The 18,769-nt window shown below is 38.3% G+C and overlaps 1 protein-coding gene across 4 annotated transcripts; it reads left to right on the top strand.

Moving 5' to 3' along the window:
- The first annotated feature begins 44 nt into the window (after window positions 1–44).
- Window positions 45–18,417, top strand: IMPA1 (inositol monophosphatase 1). Of its 4 annotated transcripts, none has more exons than XM_074355076.1 (9): window positions 45–195; window positions 4,306–4,371; window positions 4,748–4,881; window positions 6,877–6,981; window positions 8,306–8,351; window positions 10,587–10,695; window positions 12,098–12,206; window positions 15,861–16,012; window positions 16,868–18,417. In XM_074355076.1, the coding sequence occupies exons 2-9, from the start codon at window positions 4,309–4,311 to the stop codon at window positions 16,981–16,983; spliced, it is 834 nt and encodes a 277-aa protein (XP_074211177.1). In that variant the 5' UTR covers window positions 45–195; window positions 4,306–4,308; the 3' UTR covers window positions 16,984–18,417. The 4 variants fall into 4 exon arrangements, with proteins under 4 accessions (XP_074211177.1, XP_074211175.1, XP_074211176.1 ...); XM_074355074.1 differs by lacking the exon at window positions 45–195 and adding an exon at window positions 1,194–1,317; XM_074355075.1 differs by lacking the exon at window positions 45–195 and adding an exon at window positions 1,214–1,317 and having other exon boundaries at window positions 4,309–4,371.
- Window positions 18,418–18,769: the final 352 nt, after the last annotated feature.

Raw genomic sequence — 18,769 nt, 5'->3', positions numbered from 1 at the left:
CATGTATTCTCTGAGTGTGGACTTTGGAGCCAGTGTGTTCTGCTCTCTGCTCTTGCTGTGTGGCCTGAGGACAAATAACTTCTTTAAACCTCAGTTTCCTTGTCCATATGATGAAGCCGATCATACCTTCTCATGGAACTGTAGCAATGTTTTAAGTACAATGATGCCTATGAAAACACAAGTGCCTGAAACGTGGTAAGTCCTCAATAAATGGCAACCAAATGAATAGGGCAGTTGGTTCGAGGTAACAAATATCTATCTGTCTGTCTGTCTATCTATCTATCTATCTATCTATCTATCTATCTATCTATCTATCTGTCTATCTATCACAGGTTCACTGTAGTGTACATTGCTGGGGAGGAAGAAAACTTTCCTCTAGGAAACCTTCCAGGTTTTATGGCTGGTGTAAGAATTAAATTGATATGTGACAGATTAACAGGAGAAAATCAAGTTTAATTTTGTATATATGAGACTCATACACATGAAAGTCAGAGACCCCACGTGCATAAAGAAGATCAGAGGCAGAAAATTAAAAAGAGGACTATATGCCATTCTGAGCTAAGGAATGGGATAAGGGCCTGGGGCTTCCAAGGCCAGGAGGGTCACTTCATGAACAACAAGAAGAAAAGTAGATGTTTGGTAATTATTTACTCTACCATACAGACGGGGTCCCTTAAATAAAATTTATCTCCAGTAATAACTCACATTTTCTGAGAAAAATCCCCAATTTAAATCCAAGTAGTTAAGGTTGGAGCAGTAGTTTCTCTCACACTCACGGGGTCTCAACTACCTTTAGCTCAAAATAATCCTCACGCAAAAAGTGGAACATTTGCGGACGGCTCCCTTATGAATCCCTGTAAATGTATACATGTAGCGTAGGTTTACGCAGCATGGGTTTAGCAAATGAAAGGGAGGGAGAAAGAAAGGTAAATAAGAAAATGAGAAGGAAGAGAAGACGAAAGGGACAGGCAAAATAGAGGAGAGGAATTTTTTTAAAAAATTATAGAAGAATGCACAGGCAGGATAAAGAGATTAGAAGAACCAGAGGCTGAAAAAAAAAAGAGGCCAGAACTCAAAGGTCTGGGCACGGCGGGGCAAGTCAGGAAGCAATCCCCAGCGAGGGCAGCCTGGGGCTGGGGTGGGGGCGGTGCTCTGTCTCCGGGCGGGGTCAGGAGAGGCCACGCCCCGTGGGCGGACCGCAGGGGCGGGACTTCCTGTAGGAGGCTTTACCCTTCAGCCGCCTCTCACGCTTCTGCGGAAGAGCACAGCCTGGGATCCGGCCGGTACCGTTGAGAATCCCACGCCCTCCAATCCGAGGTGAGCCCTAGCCTTGCTGCGACCCCGCACCGACCCTCGGGCAGGCTCGGCGGGCGCTGTGGGCGCGGGGCGGCCCCCGGCGGCCCTCCGGGGTGGGTCGGGGTGGGTGGGCGCGGTCGGCGGGGCGGGGTCGGCGCCCGGGGACCGAGGCCGCAGTTGGGGCGCTTTCCCCCCTGCAGTGCTGTCCTGAGCCGCCCGCCCGGTGGCACCAGAACCGGCCCCTACGTTGTGCAAGGGTTTCGCCCGCTCGATCTCGCAGAACCTCTGCGGCAGCTTATGTAGGATAATTTCCTCTTTTTCATTTTACCGACTCCAAAGAAGCTCAGAAGGACCTGGCATATTTCCAGGGGCACGTAGTCCCTGTGTGAGCCCCCGATCCCGCGCTGTCCGCAGTCGTGCTGCTGGGGACAAGTGACAGGAAGGTGGCATGGCTCCCACCGCAGTGACCAGGACAGAAACAGTTGGAAATGTTGCACATGTTTGTCTTTGAGATAGTGAAGGTGGACAAAATATGCTCCTTTCCTTCAAGACATGATACTCAAAGCTGGTTGGGAATATAAGGCGTGCACACAAATGACCAAAGTGGAAGGAAGATACTTCTGAGGCCCTGAGAGAAATGTACAAAGTTTTATAGGGTCTTTCAGGCTTAAATACCCTCCGAGCTGCTCTGGGCATGTTCCCCCCTAAGGAGTGTCATTCAAACCTAGGACTAGGTTGTACCTACTCAGATGACTTACATATTTCTATCTGCCCGCCGTACCTCTCCTCTGAGCTCAGGATCCATATATTCAGCTGCCTAATTGACATCTCCTTGTGGTTTCACAAAGGCTTCTCATCCTCTACTAGTTAAACTCTTGATCTCCCCACCTCCTACCCAAATCCCAAATTTGACTCCTTTCTGTTGCTCCCTATTTTAGTCAATGTCACCATTATCCATTCAGTTGCCAAACTGGGAAATCTGGGCGTCATTAAACTCTTCCTCTCCCTCTTACCCCAAACCCAATCTAATACTAACCACCACCCCCAACTTTACCCCCCAAAGCAAATATCCCCACTCTCCACTCTTCCCTCCACCCTCCAGTCCATTCTGTTCAATAGCCGGGATGTCATGATAACCTCATGGCTCTTGAATTGAAACCTTACCTCTAAGGCCCTGCATAGGATGATCCTCTATCTCCCCAGCCTCATCCCTCCCCGTTTGCCTTGATCTTTGAACTGTCACAGTTGGGCCTTTCAGTTACTCTGCACATACCAGGAGTCCTGCAGTTGATTTAGTTAATACCATTCACTTGTCCATCAGAGCTTGGTTGAATGATGTCCCTAGGGAAACCAGGTCTAATATCTAAAACCAGGTCAGAGGTCCCCTGTTACATGCTCCTCAATGCGCTTTCCTACTTAGCCTTTATTAAATGTGTAATTTTGCAGGTAGTCTGTGATCTTTTTTTTTTTTTATTAGTATCTATCTCCCCATTGGAGAGTAAATGTCAACCCGGTGTGTCTTTCTTCACCATGATGCAGTGCACATATAATAGGTATTTGGCACACAGCTCTCGAATGGTTAAACAAATTATGACTTCTGGGTGGAGACCCCTTGGACGAAAGGGTGGCTTTTGAAATGAGCCTGGAAGAATTGGTAGGAGTGATACTATATCAGTGCTGTTAGAACGGGGAAGGATGAGGGGCCTAAGCTAAGTTTCTGGCTAGAAAGCAGATTCATTGTGAGAACACCTAGTTCTGTTAAGCCCTAGAAGAGAGAAATGGGAGTGAGTAAGAATGAAACAAACAAACAAAAAAGAGTTTAGAAACAATTCTTGAAATGCTCTAAGCAGTTACTTCAATAGCTCGAAAAGTGGCTGCCTTTTTAAATGATTTAAACGCTTATATCAGGAAGAAGTGACTGGCAGAAACAGCTCCAGGTATCTGTCCTTTGCCCTCCCCTCCTTCCCCCCTTTCCCCTTCCCTCCCCCTTCCTATACTTTGAGCACCGTGATTGGGATTTCCAACCCAGTCTTCAAGGGGAATCTCCACGTCAGTTACTCTCAGCTATAAAAGGACAAAATTAGAGTTGCTTTATAAATGATGCCACATTTTTCTGGAGTCTGACAGCTTAAAAAGCTTCACTGTCTTAGGTACAGATTTTTGAGTGTGGTCAAGCCAGTGGTGAGTTATTTCAGTCTTCTCTTCAGAAGTCAGTGGAAAACTGGACAGTTCAGAGGACAAAAATAGCTTGGTTTTTTTTTTCCCCCTCTCTGAAACTTGGAGGAATAAATTCCTCTTTTGCTTTATTGTTTTCTTTTTTTTTTTTTTGAAGACATGGAATTTTCTTGCCTCGGAATGTTCTGATAGAAAGATCAGGGGACTTTAGATCCAGAATTGAGTTTGAATTCTGAGTGTTATCTGTTCAAATCGCTGGGCTTTAAGTTCTTCATCTTTACAACCTCATTAAAAATAAAGTCACACGTATAAACACCGAAATACCTGACCTTCAATTAGTACCTGTGCTTCTGCTCCTTCCCTTCAGAGCTTCTTTAATTTCCATCCATGATCGTTTGAATCCACAGATGGCCAAAACTGCAGATACTGAGGGCTGTGTTCCCCATGTTCTTTCTCTAATTTTTACTTTATTCTTAATCCAAACATGCACCCATCTTTTAAAATATTTCTCATGTCCTTTCGCCTCCATTCTCCAAACTAGTGTTGTTTTTTAAAATGTGATATGGTATGGGCACTTTGGGAGACACTTTTATACAGTCCTTCTTGTTATGGAAATATTTCTACAATAGAAGTGAAGTAATTTAGGTAAAAAATGTTTCTTCATGGACCTATGAGTGAATATTGAAAACAGTTGAACTCTAGATTGAGAAAGAGGGTGAATCCTCAGTGAAAGTGTTTTGCAAATTGAGATGATTTTGTGAAGTAACTATTCTATAATTAAGACTTTGAGAGATTGGTAACTGCTTTGGCTTTATATGTGTTAAATCCATTCAGCAGATGGCCGATCCTTGGCAGGAATGCATGGATTATGCAGTAACCCTCGCGAGAAAAGCTGGAGAGGTATGAACTGACATTTTGTCAGCCATGATGTGATGGATGTGGACAGTGTGTGGTTGCCTTGTTACATAAAACATGTATTTTAATTAATCTGTATTTTTTTCCACTTTGCCAAACTTTAATGGAGTGAATACTTCCATTTTATGTCATTAAACTTTTTGTGATGACAGTTGTGAATCTAAAATAGGATGTAAGAGTCTGTGATTTAATACTGAGATCATAACCACTATGGGTTTATTTTATATACATGTTGGTCAGAAATATTTAAGAATATCATTTAAGAGGGGTTGAATGTTTCAAACCATTTCTTTAGTTCCTCTTTTAGTTTGAATTACAATGACTTATGCTTTTTCTGTTTGCTCACCAAAACTCTTTTTAGGTGGTTCGTGAAGCTCTAAAAAATGAGAGGAATATTATGATTAAAAGTTCCCCAGTTGATTTGGTAACTGCTACTGACCAAAAAGTTGAAAAAATGCTTATCTCTTCCATAAAGGAAAAGTATCCATCTCACAGGTATTTCCTATTTCAATTTCATGGGATAAAAATGAAACGTAGGTTGGAGTCAATATACTAGACAAAAGTTTTGACTTTAGACTCAGAAATTGAGTGTACTTAATTTAAGCTGAACAGGAATGTATTTGGAGGGTGTAAGGCAGCTCAGGAGCCCAGAGAGCAGGACTCAGGCAGGAACCAGGGAGGAAGGCAGAGCTAGTTAGGGTTAGGGTTAGGGTTAGGGTTAGGGTTAGGGTTGAGGTTAGGGTTGGGGTTAGGGTTAGGGTTCAGATTAAGGTTAGGGTTAGGATTAGGGTTGGGGTTAAGGTTAGGGTTGGGGTTAGAGTTGGGGTTAAGGTTAGGGTTGGGGTTAGAGTTTGGGGTTAAGTTGGGGTTAGGGTTGGGGTTAAGGTTAGGGTTTGGCTTAAGGTTTGGGTTAGGGTTGGGGTTAGGAACCATTGCTTCGGATGCTGCTGGTAGCCTCACTCCTGACTCTGTGATCTTTGGGTATCTTTACCCCATTGGGCTCAAGATTACAAATCCTGGGCAAGATTATTTGCTTGCTGAGCTCAAGTTATTGGCCTAATCTTAAGCTTCTAGGTAGCAGTGAACAGGAAATATTTGGATTCCTTTATAGTAAGAGGAGTGTTTGGATGCTGGGAAGTTAACGTGACAAATGTATGTCATAGGCAAAATCTAGAAGTTCAGTTTTTTTCTCTATATTGCAAACCTTTTTAAGTGCTAAAGTCATGGTAACTTTAAGGAGTTTGAGAGAAAATACTAAAATCAGGGCTCTCTTATGGGCACAGAAATATAGCAGAAACATTGTCATCACTTTAAAGTTTTAACATTGTCATCCTCTACTTCCTAGTCATGCCATTGGTATCTTAGCCACTGAGAAGAAAAAAAATGTTTAAAGCAGCTAAATATGCTTCCTCTCAATAAAAAGGTTTACAACTAAGAGAGAAAGAGATAAAAGAAAAAATCATGACAATGATTATTAGGACCGTACAGTATTGAATAAAGGGTATAAATTTTAAAAGTAGGAAAAGAAAGAAGAAATCCAATGAACTCAGACACATTTCTATAATTTATCTGAGATTTACAGTGTATTGTGTTTTAGGAAGGCATGTAGACACAGTAATTTTGATGAGTGATTTGATTTCTCATTGACTTATTTAATGTTCTCTATCTTATCTGTAACAAATCACCCTAAAAACTTAGCAGCTCTAGACAACAAACATTTGTTATTTTAGAGTTTTCTAGGGTCAGGAATATGGGAGACGCCGGGCTGCATGGTTCTGACCAGGGTCTCATAAAGTTATAGTCAAAACATCAGTTATTTTAAGGCTCAGCTGGGGCTGAACGATCCACGTCTTTCTGTGATTGTTGGTGACTTCAGTTCCTCATGGGTTGTCTGCAGGCAGCTTCCCTCAATTCCTCACCATGTGGGTCCCTCCACAGAGCAGCTCATCACATGGTAGCCGGCTTCCCCCAGTGGGCCAGAGGGAAGGGGAGGCAGGGAGAAATAGAGTGAACAAGATGGAAACCACAGTGCCATTTGGTAAGCGAGTCCACAGCATTGCACGCTGTCACTTCCACTGTGTTCTGTTGGTTAGAAACGAGTCACTAAGTCCAAATTCACACTCCAGGCAGCAGGTGTTAGGCGCTACCTCTTGAGGGGAGGAGTTTGAGAGAATTCGTGGACTTAATTTTAAGACCACCACATTTCCTTCATAGGTTCTCATCTGCAATAAATGCCCTTTCAGCATGTGAGCCTTTACGTATCCTGGTTTTGCATTTGAGAATTTCGAAGTCTGTTATTTTTCACATAACTTTGCTGTGGGGGAAATAAAGCTTTCTTACTTTCACCAGTCTGAAAAAAAAAAGGAGCAACAATAGAAAAGAGTAGTGTATAGACTTTTGTTATGTTTTCTAGTAGATTCTGTATAGATTAAGGTTTGAAAACTGTTGAAAGCAATGTAAAGATTTGGGGTCTGTCATTTTTGCTTTCAGCTTCATCGGCGAGGAATCTGTGGCCGCTGGGGAGAAAAGCATCTTAACTGACAACCCGACGTGGATCATCGACCCTATTGATGGAACAACTAATTTTGTACACGGGTATTTTTAAAATTTTCATATTGTAATTGCTGTTTGTGTATTAACTGAATGGGCCATTAAGCATGTTCACAAATATATCTTTAGAGAATTGTGTAATTTGTAGAGTAAAACATTATGCAGAATTTTCATCAGCTGTGGAGGAGGTGATGAAATATTAATGTTGTAAACTTGTCTTATGCAGCGAAGTGCCCTGGTCACCATTCTTTTCCTCACTGTTGAAACCATGTAAAAATGTATGCAAGTAGCTTTGCTGCTTTGAGATCAATTAAGGAACTCACTCACTCAGTACTGGAGTGTTGTCTGTATAGAAGGGGTTCAATCCAGGAGAAAAAATGTTAAAAAGAGCATGAGTTTTTAAGATGTGTGACCTTGGGCAAATTACTTTATCTTCCTAAACCTCAAATTTTTTTTATTTTTTAAAATGGACACATTAATGGTACCTGCCTCATAGAAATAAATGCTTGTTGATGGGACTCAATGAGTTGTACATTTATCTAAGAACTTAGTATAGTGCCTGGCACAAAGTAAGTATATAACACACACACACATATATTCTATATATTATATAAAATATATAGTATTCTATAGAATACTACTCTGTAGAATAGTGTATATATAGAATATATATACAAAGTAGGTATATTATTCAATATATATAGAAGAAAGCCTGATGGAATTGCCAGTGGGGGTTCAAATGAGTAGCCTGGTTTGGTGGCATTACACATATAGTTGTTGTATTTGAAGTTGCCACGTAGTGTTACATATCTTTACTAATAGACTTGTTAAAGTCATAAAGGTAAGATCTAGAGTCTGTATGTGATGGAATGTTCATGTGGAAAGATGCTCATAAAGTAATGTAACATAGTGATTATAGTATAGTGTCGAGTATGATCCCATTTTTGTTAAAATTTGTTTTTATTTTCTGAAAAAAAATTTTACATAGTTACTGTATTCATGGCATTGGGCATTCTGAAGGTATAAAATGGCATGCAGTGTTGAGTGTCCGTCCCACCTCCGACCCCAGCTTCTCAGGACCCATCTCTGGAGGTGCTCACTGTTACCGGTTTCTTGTGGATCCTCTCAGGGATGTCTCCTGCCTGTAGAAGCATCCTGTGTGTATGCATCTGTCTGAGCTACCCTCTCCCGCCCCCACCATTTACACAGAGGGTTGTACTGTGCACACAGTTCTGGGGGAGGAGAGATGAGACTGTTCATTTGAAAAAATTTGTAAGCAATTGTATTATGAAAAGAAGTGTTTATTGAAAATAAGTTGTCTCTTGGTAAACTTGTTTCTTTTTATTTTCTTTCTTTTTTGTTTTTTTAGATTTCCTTTTGTAGCTGTTTCAATTGGCTTTGTTGTAAATAAAAAGGTATGTCATTTAAATTTATGGTGGGTGAAATGCCTTGCTCTCATTTTCTGAGAAAAAGTAAATGTGTCTCCATAATAAATTTAGGTTTATCTCTATCCTCAATTTATGTAGCTGCATTATTTCAAAATAAGCTATAGAACTGTTAAACTTATCCTGATGCTTTTTCCAGTGAAGACAATGTAATGTTTTCTGAGAAGACTGGATAAGGAAAAAATGCACACAAGTAACTGAAATACTGTTCAGTATTTAATCCCCACTGTATATGTGATGGAGTCCAATGTGATAGGAGTTGATGTAGGATGGGAAATGCTGAGTGGAAGAGCTGGGATTTGAGCTGGGAATGCTTTAATAGGGGTCAGTGAAGGGAAGACCAGGATGTGGTTGGGGACAAAGCATGGCTAGAAAATGCAGGCTATGATCAGGCACCCACATGCTTGCTACATCTAAAACCCTGTAGAGTACAGTCTACGTGTCTTGCATTTCTGTGCGTTTGGTTGATCGATCAGAAAATGAATGATGTTTACTAGCATCTTACATCCCTGCCTTCAGGGAGCTTGTGATATATTTGATGACCTTGTACACAAGAGAGTTAAGAAATCTCTGAAAATAAAAATATGAATTAGCACACTTGAAATCTTAGGCACAGGACTGTGTGAATCAGTTGTCATTCAAAAGGAGATGAGTGAGCATTTCTCGTATAATCAGCCCTGGGCTGTTGAACTCCCAGCTCAGAGCAAAGTTTAGATGTGTGAACAGGTAAAGGTAATATACGGTGGAACTATGGGGGGAAAAAAAAGTACTAAGACAACATGAAGAGGGTGTAACCAGTTCTGCCAAGAGTGTTTGGGGAAATCTTAACAGTAAGTAGAAAGGGTCTTAGAATTTGGTCAGATGAGTTGGGTCTTAGCAAATTAGGGGTTTGCCAGATAAAGAAGAAAGGAAAGCATTTTCATCAGAAAGAACAGTTTGGGGAAGAGCATGATGTGTTGAGGGAATGGTGAGATATTCACTGTGAGTGAGTCAGAGTGGCAGGAGCAGAACTGATGAGGTGAGTTAGATGTTGTCTTGTTGTGAGGCGCCGTGGCGTGTCCATGCCGGAGCATTCAGATTTTGTTTTTAGGTGGTAGGAAACCAGTGGAGATTTTTAAGTTCAGAGTAGTGGATAATTCCAGCAACGTAGAGATTATACCAGAAGGATGAGTGATTCTGAACTCAGATAGGGGTGGTGAGAATAGCTGAGGAAATGGCCCAAATCAGGAAGTGTTTTCAAGATGAAATTTGCAGGAAGTGACTAATGGGGGAGGAATGAGGTGTGATCAGGTCGGGAGTGAGTTTGACCTCTTTGGCTGTTTTCCGCAAGGTGAGGTCGTGAAGCCTAGCCCCTTACCCGGGTGGATGGGGTCGGTGGGAGCCACAGTTCTAGTGGTAGCTGAATTTGTGGACTAGAAAGAACAAACCTGTATGAATAGAGAGAGCTAAAAGGTAAATGGAAGAAAAGGAAGAATGAAAAACCCCTGAGCGCACAACTTTTAAGGGTTAGGCAGAGAAGAAGGACATAAGAAAAAGTGACATGAAGATAGATGAGTGAGTGAGGGAGGGGGATGAAGAGAACAGGGCCAGGTACACGGAGTATGGGGCTAACTGAGGATGCTCAGCAGTCTCTAGATCTTCAGAGAAGGCTTTGTCAGCAAGAGTTCATTGATGATCTCTTTGCAGGGAGTTTCAGGAGAACACATGCACAGGGCAGAAGCCTAATTGTGATGTGTTGGGAGAACAGGAGATGCAAAGTGTAAACTACTCTGGCAGTGAAGAGAAAAGGAGAAGGTAGCATTTCGAAGGTTTTGTAAGGGAGGAAGAAATTTGATGAGAAGTTACCAGAATCGAAATCCAAGAGAGGAGGGATCAGTTGATGGAGCAGTTTTGCAAAGACATGTAACACAGGAGGAAGGGCTCACCTTAGAAAACAGGAAAGGTCTTTCTTCATCTGAGGCAGGAAGGAGAGAGGTCAAGGTGGGTGCCTTTAATTTGACAAATGGTTGGGACAGTGGCAAAGATTCGAGTCTGATGACCTCTTTCCTCTGATTAAGCTGGGAATTAGCACTTTACATATCCCCCAGTGTAGCCATTTGAAAACATTATCAGTATACCAGATTTTCTGGTTACTTTCTTAGAAAAAGTATTGGTTGAATGAAGAAAAATTCTCAAGTTTAGTAAAGGAAACTTTTCCTTCTGCAGATGGAATTTGGAATTGTATACAGTTGCATGGAGGATAAGATGTATACTGGCAGGAAAGGAAGAGGTGCCTTTTGCAATGGTCAAAAACTCCAGGTTTCACACCAAGAAGGTAGGTTTAGCCTCTGATTTTTGGTGCGATTGATGTTACGTACTCATATGTTATTTTTTTTTAAAATGTTAACCTCTGGAATTCTCCAAGTGCTAACTGATTTATAAAGCGTGTCTTTTTTCCCTGTACTTTTTAACTGTGACAGTGGTTTTGGATGTGGTGGTGGAAACAGGGGAGGCATGGGCATTTGAGCAGAGGACACTGCAGGCTTGAGGCTCCTTAGGGGCTGGAGCGGGAGATGAGTTAGAACCGCTCCCTGCCCTCACCGCATTCCAGGGTTATTGTTTCAGCCACTGCATCTCAGATTCTTTGTAGAGTTCCTCTGCTCTGATGCCACTGGGACCACTTACTAGGAAATTGAGAGGGAAAAGTCCCTTCAAGCTGAGAATCATTAAAAATGAGGCATATACATTTTTTAATGAGTTTTACTGGCCTTTTAAGTCTTCTTTCTCTGCGACAGCTCACTGCAGTTTTGAGGCACCTTCTTCCCTAAGCCATGTCCAACATCTTCCATAGTTTCCACATCAGATTCTTTTAAGTGCAGCAAAAATTTAAAGATACTTGGGAAATGATCTAGGTTCAGAATCCTCCCACACTTTTATAATTTTTTTCTCCTCAAACTCTTAATTTGAGAGCAGACTTTTAGTTTATTTCCTTCCCATTGAATCCTAACACCCCAGAGACTGGTAGATGCATCCTAATATTTGAGATGTTAACGTGAAAAAATATGCGTCTTAGAGTTGAAGGAATGTGGGAGCTTTCATGGGAACAACTTTTTCCCTTTTTCTAATTATTTTTTTCACTTTCCTTAAACAAGTTATGTGATCATTAGCAGAGTACAGCAGTTATGAGCATATTTGAACAAGCTGGTGAGCCCTCATCTCAGCTGTGGGAGGAGGTGAAGTGTGGGGTGTGCTGGAGGGGAGCCTGTTAACCAAGAGCGTTGAGTGTGTTTTGAGCTTCCATCATGATCTTTCAAAGAGAGAGTGGAACGTGTTGGATGATCTGTCAAGTTAGTAAATGGAAATCAGATGAAAGAACTACCATTTAATTTTAGTATTTGTTTTATTTTAAATCTATATATAAATTATTATTATCTAAATTCCACTTTTTAAAGATACATAAGCCATTTGATTTGTTGGTTTCCCACTAAAGGCATCATATCATGCAGGCAAATTGGTTATATCCTACACTTTTAGGGGGGTGGTCTTAAAGAAAATAAAAGAGATAATAAATTGATCAGTATTTTAATATTTAAAGCCTTAGAAAGAAATAAATATGATACAACTAGGAAGATGGAAGCAAATGTCCTATTTTTTTTTTCTGAGTTACAAGGGTCAAATGTTTGACCAGAATTCTTACTAACAAACTCTAGTGATTATTTAAAACCTTTTTTTTTTAGATGTTACCAAATCACTCTTGATGACAGAGTTGGGCTCTTCCAGAACACCAGAGACTCTGAGAATTATTCTTTCTAATATGGAAAGGCTCCTTTGCCTTCCCATCCATGGGTAAGCTCTTTTCATTTTTCTCCCTAAAGTTTCCGGATAACTTAATATTCTGAGGACTGACTTTTCTTTAGAAATGAAATTTTTTATTAATAGACATGGGATCAGTACCATAATTCTTATTCTATAATGTCATTTAAAACTTTTTATTTGAAAATAGTCTAATATGTAACAAAATTTGCAGAATAAAATACAAGAAACAGTAGTATACAGTCTACTCAGATTTACCCATTGTTGACATTTTATCTCGTTTACTTTATCCTTCTATCTTGCCTTCTCCTCTCTCTCTCTATTTGTGTGTGTGTATTTGTACATATAGCTCCTTTTTTCCTCTGAACTGTATCATGGTAATTTCCTTGGATAATGGCTCTTTTAACCCTAAATACTTCAGTTTGTTTTTTCCTAAGAATAAGGATATTCTCTTCCATAATCATCATACAATTATTGACTTCATAAATTTATCTAATCTACCATCCATATGTATTCAGTTTTTTCAGTTGGCCTAGTAACGTTCTTTTTTTAAAAAATTGTTCCTGAAGTGTAGTTAATTGACAATGTTAGTTTCAGGTGTACAGGAAAGCAATGACATTCTTCATAGCATTTTTCTTCCTCCAGTGCAAGATTCAGTCCAGGGTCAGCATGACATTTAGTTGCCATGTCTCTTTCAGCACCTTGAATCTGGAACATGTCCACAGCCTAAGCAATTACCCACTTTCTGAAGTTTTCAAATTGTTTGCACAGAGGTGTGCAAGGTAGACTCGTGTGATTTATTCCTGGCCTCTCTGTATCAGTAGTTATTCTTCCTCTTAGCATTTTGTATTTTTGTATATTTGTGCTTTCTTCTTTTTAAAAATCTCGATTCAGTTACTTTGCAAGGGTTTTTATTTTTGTCTATTATTTTCAAAGAACCACAATTTTGATGATTAATCTGATCTTCTGCTTTTCTCCTCTCTGCTTTAGTCTTTTCATCATTGTGCTTTCTTTTGGTATATTTTGTTGTTTCCTTTTTTTTCCCCCTTTTAAAATAGGAAATTTATTATTATGCTTTGATTTTTATTGATATAAGTATTTAGGCTATGAATTTTTATCTGATTACTGCTCTAAATGTATCCCATAGATTCTGATTGTTTTCATCGTAATTATTTTTCAGAAAAATCTATAACTTCTGTTTATATTTCCCTGTTTACCCAAGAGTTGTGTTCTTAAATTTCCACTAGGAAATGCTTTTTTTTTCTTCTTTAACTTCATTTTTAATTTGTAGTTTTTTTACCTTGTAATAAATACGTTTAATGGGACTTTACATTTTCTTTGTGTCCAGTATATGATCAATTTTTGTGAAACTTCCATATGCGCTGAAAAGGAAGTACATTCTGTATCGTACTTTGATGTTTGGACTTCAAGTCTGCTTTGACTTAAGAATTGCAATCCCTGCTTTCTCATTATTTCCATTTGCCTGGTAAATCTTTTCTACTCTTGTTTGTAGTCCTTTTGAATCACTGCATTTTAAATGCATCTCTCTTTTTTTTTTTATTCAACTACAGTTGATTTATAATGTTGTATTAGTTTCTGGTGTACAACAAAGTGATTCAGTTATATACATATACATATATATACACATATTCTTTTCCATTATGGTTTATTACAGGGTAATAAATATAGTTCTCTGTGCTATACAGTATGACCTTGTTGTTTATCTATTTAATACATAGTAGTTTGTGCTTGCTAACCTCAGATTCCCAATTTATCCCTCCCTCACCCCCTTTCCCTTTTGTTAACCATAAGTTGGTTTTCTGTGTCTGTTTCTGTTTTGCAAATAAATTTGTGTCATATTTTAGATTCTACATATAAGTGATATTATATGGTATTTGTCTCTCTCTGCCTGCCTTACCTCATTTAGTATGATAATCTCTAGGTCCATCCATGTTGCTGCAAATGGCATTGTTCATTTTTTTTTATGGCTGAGTCAAATTCCTTTGAATAAATATACCACAACTTCTTTATCCAGTCATTTGTCAATGGACATTTAGGTTGCTTCCATGTCTTGGCTATTGTAAATAGTGCTACTGTGAACATTGGGGTGCATGTATCTTTTCAAATTAGAGTTTCCTCCAGATATATGCCCGGTGGGTTTTCTGGACCATATGGTAACTCTATTTTTAGTTTTTTAAGGAACCTCCTTACTGTCCTCCATAGTGGCTGAATCAGTTTTTCTTCCCACCAACAGTGTGTTTTCTTCATACCCTTTCCAGCATTTATTGTTTGTGGAGTTTTTAATGATGGCCATTCTGACCAGTGTAAAGGCATTGCAGTTTTGATTTGCATTTCTCTGATAATTAGTGATGCTGAGCATCTTTTCATGCGCCAGATGGCCATCTTGTGTGTATTCTTTGGAGAAATGTCTATTTATGTCTTACGCCCATTTTTTGATTTTTTTTTTAATTAGTCATGTAAGCTGTATATTTTAGAAATTAACCCCTTGTTGGTCGGCTCATTTGCAGATATTTTCTTCCAGTCTATAGGTTGTCTTTTTGTTTTGTTTATGGTTCCCTTTGCTGTGCAAAAGCTTATAAGTTTCATTAGGTCCCATTTGTTTACTTTTGCTTTCATTTCTGTTGCCTTGGGAGACTGACCTAGGAAAACATTGCTAAGATTTATGTTAAAGAATGTTCTGCCTATGTTCTTTTCTAGGAGTTTTATGGTGTCATGTTTTATAAGTCTTTAAGCCATTTTGAGTTTATTTTTGTGTACGGTGTGAGGCAGTGTTCTAACTTCATTGACTTACATGCTGCTGTCCAGCTCTTCCAACACTACATAGTGTGCCTCTTGATTTGAGTTGTTGGGTTTCCTCATGATTAGACTTGGGTTATGCATTTTGGGTGGGGATGAGAGAGAAGTAATTTTGTGTTCTTCTCAGTGCATTGTATCAGGGGGCACATCATACCATTTTGCCCCCTTATTGGATGCTAACTTTGATCACTTTGGAATGGTGATCTTGCTATCTTTCCCACTGTAATTATTTTGTATCTTATCTTTGACATGTAAATATCAATCATTCATCCACTCACTTTAGCATTCATGTATGATTCTTTCCTGAATCATTTATTATTATAATGCCTAATAAAATTACATCCATACTTATGTTAACTTGGTATATTTCCAAGGAAAAAATACTATGAGATGGCAGACCTGGAATAATCTTCCCAGGCAGGCTTTCCCAAGCAGAGCCCAGCTGTGCTGTTACCCTTCGATCACATATATTGATGTACGTGCAGTTGGGAATGACCAGTAGCACATTTTAACCCTCCTACAAACTACTTGTATTGTGCGGCTGTAGTCCCTGGGTTTAGACCAAAATGAATATATGTGCGTGCCATAATAGTAGAATTTCATTTTCTTCTTTTTTTTCTCCTCTGAAAATATCATTGTTTTAATGTTTACCTCACTCAATGATTCCTTTTTAAAGATTAATTTTTTCATTGATATATTTGCATCAAGATAATTAGAATTTATTATTTTTATTTTAAAATTAGATATGATCTTTTCTAAAAACATTCTCTAGATTGGTTCAGATTATCTTAAAATACACTGAAATAAGGAGTGACTTATTTGAAAGAATTATTTTTTCCAGTGTTATTTTTTTTAAATGTTATTTGTTAGGATCCGAGGTGTTGGAACTGCAGCTCTTAACATGTGCCTCGTGGCAGCTGGATATGCAGATGCGTATTATGAGATGGGAATTCACTGCTGGGACGTAGCCGGTGCTGGCATTATTGTTACTGAGGCTGGTGGAGTCCTCATGGATGTAACAGGTAAATTTATGGGACAGTGAAGCATTTTTCTTTCCATATCTGTTGTACTTTCCTCCATATATGGCTTTTTTTCTTTTAATGTTTAATATGTATTATACTTCAACTCTTGAAGGCAAAACAAGCCATGTAATTTTCTGTAAAATCAAAATAATGAACCTTGGGAGATAGAGACAAGGGTAAGAAGCTAATGGTAGTGTGGGATTAATGGCTAAGACTTCAGATGTGAGTATCAGGAACTCAAGAGGCTGTAGAAAAAGTCTAGAAGGTCACCGAATCTGAGAACTATACCAAGAGCTCTTTGAGTGGTGACCATGATGGATGGTCCATCTTCCATCATCACTTTCTGCCCTGGGCCTAGAGAGGTTACATACTTCCTTTGCACTGATGGTGAAATTTTTTTAATTAAAGAGTGAACCTGGGTTGAAATAATTCATTGGTGGTCTGGGAGAAAGGCAGCAAAGAAATAGGGAAACGGGAAGGAAAGTGGTATGAAAATTCATTAGAGTCAAGTTTTCTGTCTATTGAATCCCAAACATTAAAGAGGTAATAAGAATAATGAAAGAAGAAATAGAACACACAAAAGATGAAATAGACAAAAGATGACATACTTTCAGACTAGTATGATTGAGATTCCCCTGTCCCCCAAAACTGGTATTTACTAAAAGAATATGCTTAGAAACTGATTTATGTGTTATCAAAGCTTAAGCATTTATGGTTATGTGACAACTTAGATTTTTTGAAAAGATAAATCAAAAGTATGAAAATGTTGTGATTGACCATAGTACATATTGCTGTGCTAATTTTACAGGAATTATTTTTGTGCAAGATGTAACCATTTTCCATATTTGATTTTAGGTGGACCATTTGATATGATGTCACGAAGAATAATTGCTTCAAGTAATAAAACATTAGCAGAAAGGATAGCCAAAGAAATTCAGATAATACCTCTTCAAAGAGATGATGAAGATTGATTATAACAGCTTCACATATTCAATCACAGTTGCATCTCTCCAGATTGGCTGATGGTGTTACAAAATTCAGGACATCTGTTTCACTTTTATGATATGATTGGCTTAAATTATTTGCAAAGTCCAGATTAAAAAAATTGCTACTTGTTTTGTATTTTACTAAGAGTAGGTATGCAAGAATGGATGAAATGTCTATTTCATTGTTTTACAAATTTTTGCATGTGAGAATGTACTTTAGGAAGAATACACAGTTGACGAGATAAGTTGACTATCAACTGAAATAGTCAATTAGCAGTTTAGAGTTTCTAAGTATTTATGAGCCTCTGAAATTTTGACTTAACTATTTATGTGCATATGCATTCTTAATTAGAAAGTTATCTTTTTGGAAACAATTTTTCCTTTAGTTCCAAAAGCCATGTTTAATTAAATTTGTAAGAAGTATATTAGTACTTCCTAGACCAAGGTTTCTTCCTTTGCAGAGAACCTAGTTTTATTCATCAGTGTACGTGTAGCACCAAGGATGGCACCTGTCAAATAGTAGGCAATCCAAAACTAAGCATTGAAAGAATGAGTATTTTGAAGGAATTGCTACCTTCAGTTCCTAGTTGCTGCATAAAGTAATGAGCTCATCATTCTGTAATTTTACTTCACGTTTGGAAGTAAAAACTATCTAGTCATTTTATATTTCACATTACCATTCCTTTTAACGTTTCATATTACCGTGGCATTTCAATTACTGTACCTTTGATACTGGTTATTATTGTGGGCATTTCTGGAGTTTATATATTTTTTAAAACACTGCATTACAGTTATTTGTTTGAATTTCCTTTAAATCCCTATATAAAGGAGAAGAAATGGTTTCAAAAAAGCACCTTCATCAGGAATCTGATGTAACTTGATACTGTATGACACTTTACCGAATTCAATATTCATGTTTTAAGATGTTGAGACTAGTCCAGTTGAGCACCGGAAACCTGGCCCCTGGTGGATACATTGCATTGTTAATATTGCACTGTTTGTTTCTTCCCCAAACTCCTTATTTAATTCTGTTGCCACTGGATTCTATTCAGCCTTTTAACTATTCCTTAATCATCTTTGGCTTATCAAACTCAAAAAGAAAATTGTCTGGTTCATCAATATTTTTAAAAGATTAATTTATTGCTAGGTCTTGTCCCTTGGCATGTGAACAGACTATTAAAGTTTTATAGGCTCATGTGAGCCTGAAATTTGATGAAACAGAAAGTGCTTCTATAAAGTTTCCAAGACGGGTTATTTTATTGTGCGCATCTAATACAGTAAATACTTATGAACCTAAGATTTGAGTATTATAATGACTTGCATCTCATATATTATTCTAAGACAGGTTGTTCTGCAGTTAAATTTATTGTAATTAGGAAGACTATCATGAATATAATTTTAAATAAAAAGTGTAACTGACCCACTGCTTTTAGGGGATTTGTTTTGTTGTAACTATTTGACACTTGCAGTTGTGATTAAATATAGGCTCTTGGTTTTGCCTGTATTTTTCTCAGCTTTTCTAAAGACCTTTAAAATCATTTCCAAACAGGAAGCTTTTTGTCATCTTTTTTATTCTAAATGAAATTGGACATTTTGTGACTGAAATTTATTTAGATATTGAAAAAGTATGATAAGTAAATTATCCAACAATAATTTGAAAATCTCTTTGTATCAGGCCTTAATTAGACTTAGCATGTATAATATATGTTATAGTCAGGGTTTATAATTTTCCTGCACATGTACACACACACGTATAAAATATGCACACTTG

This window comes from Camelus bactrianus, chromosome 29 (assembly GCF_048773025.1).
Source record: "Camelus bactrianus isolate YW-2024 breed Bactrian camel chromosome 29, ASM4877302v1, whole genome shotgun sequence".
Classification (NCBI taxonomy): Eukaryota; Metazoa; Chordata; class Mammalia; order Artiodactyla; family Camelidae; genus Camelus; species Camelus bactrianus.
This window is presented reverse-complemented; position numbering and strand designations above follow the sequence as displayed.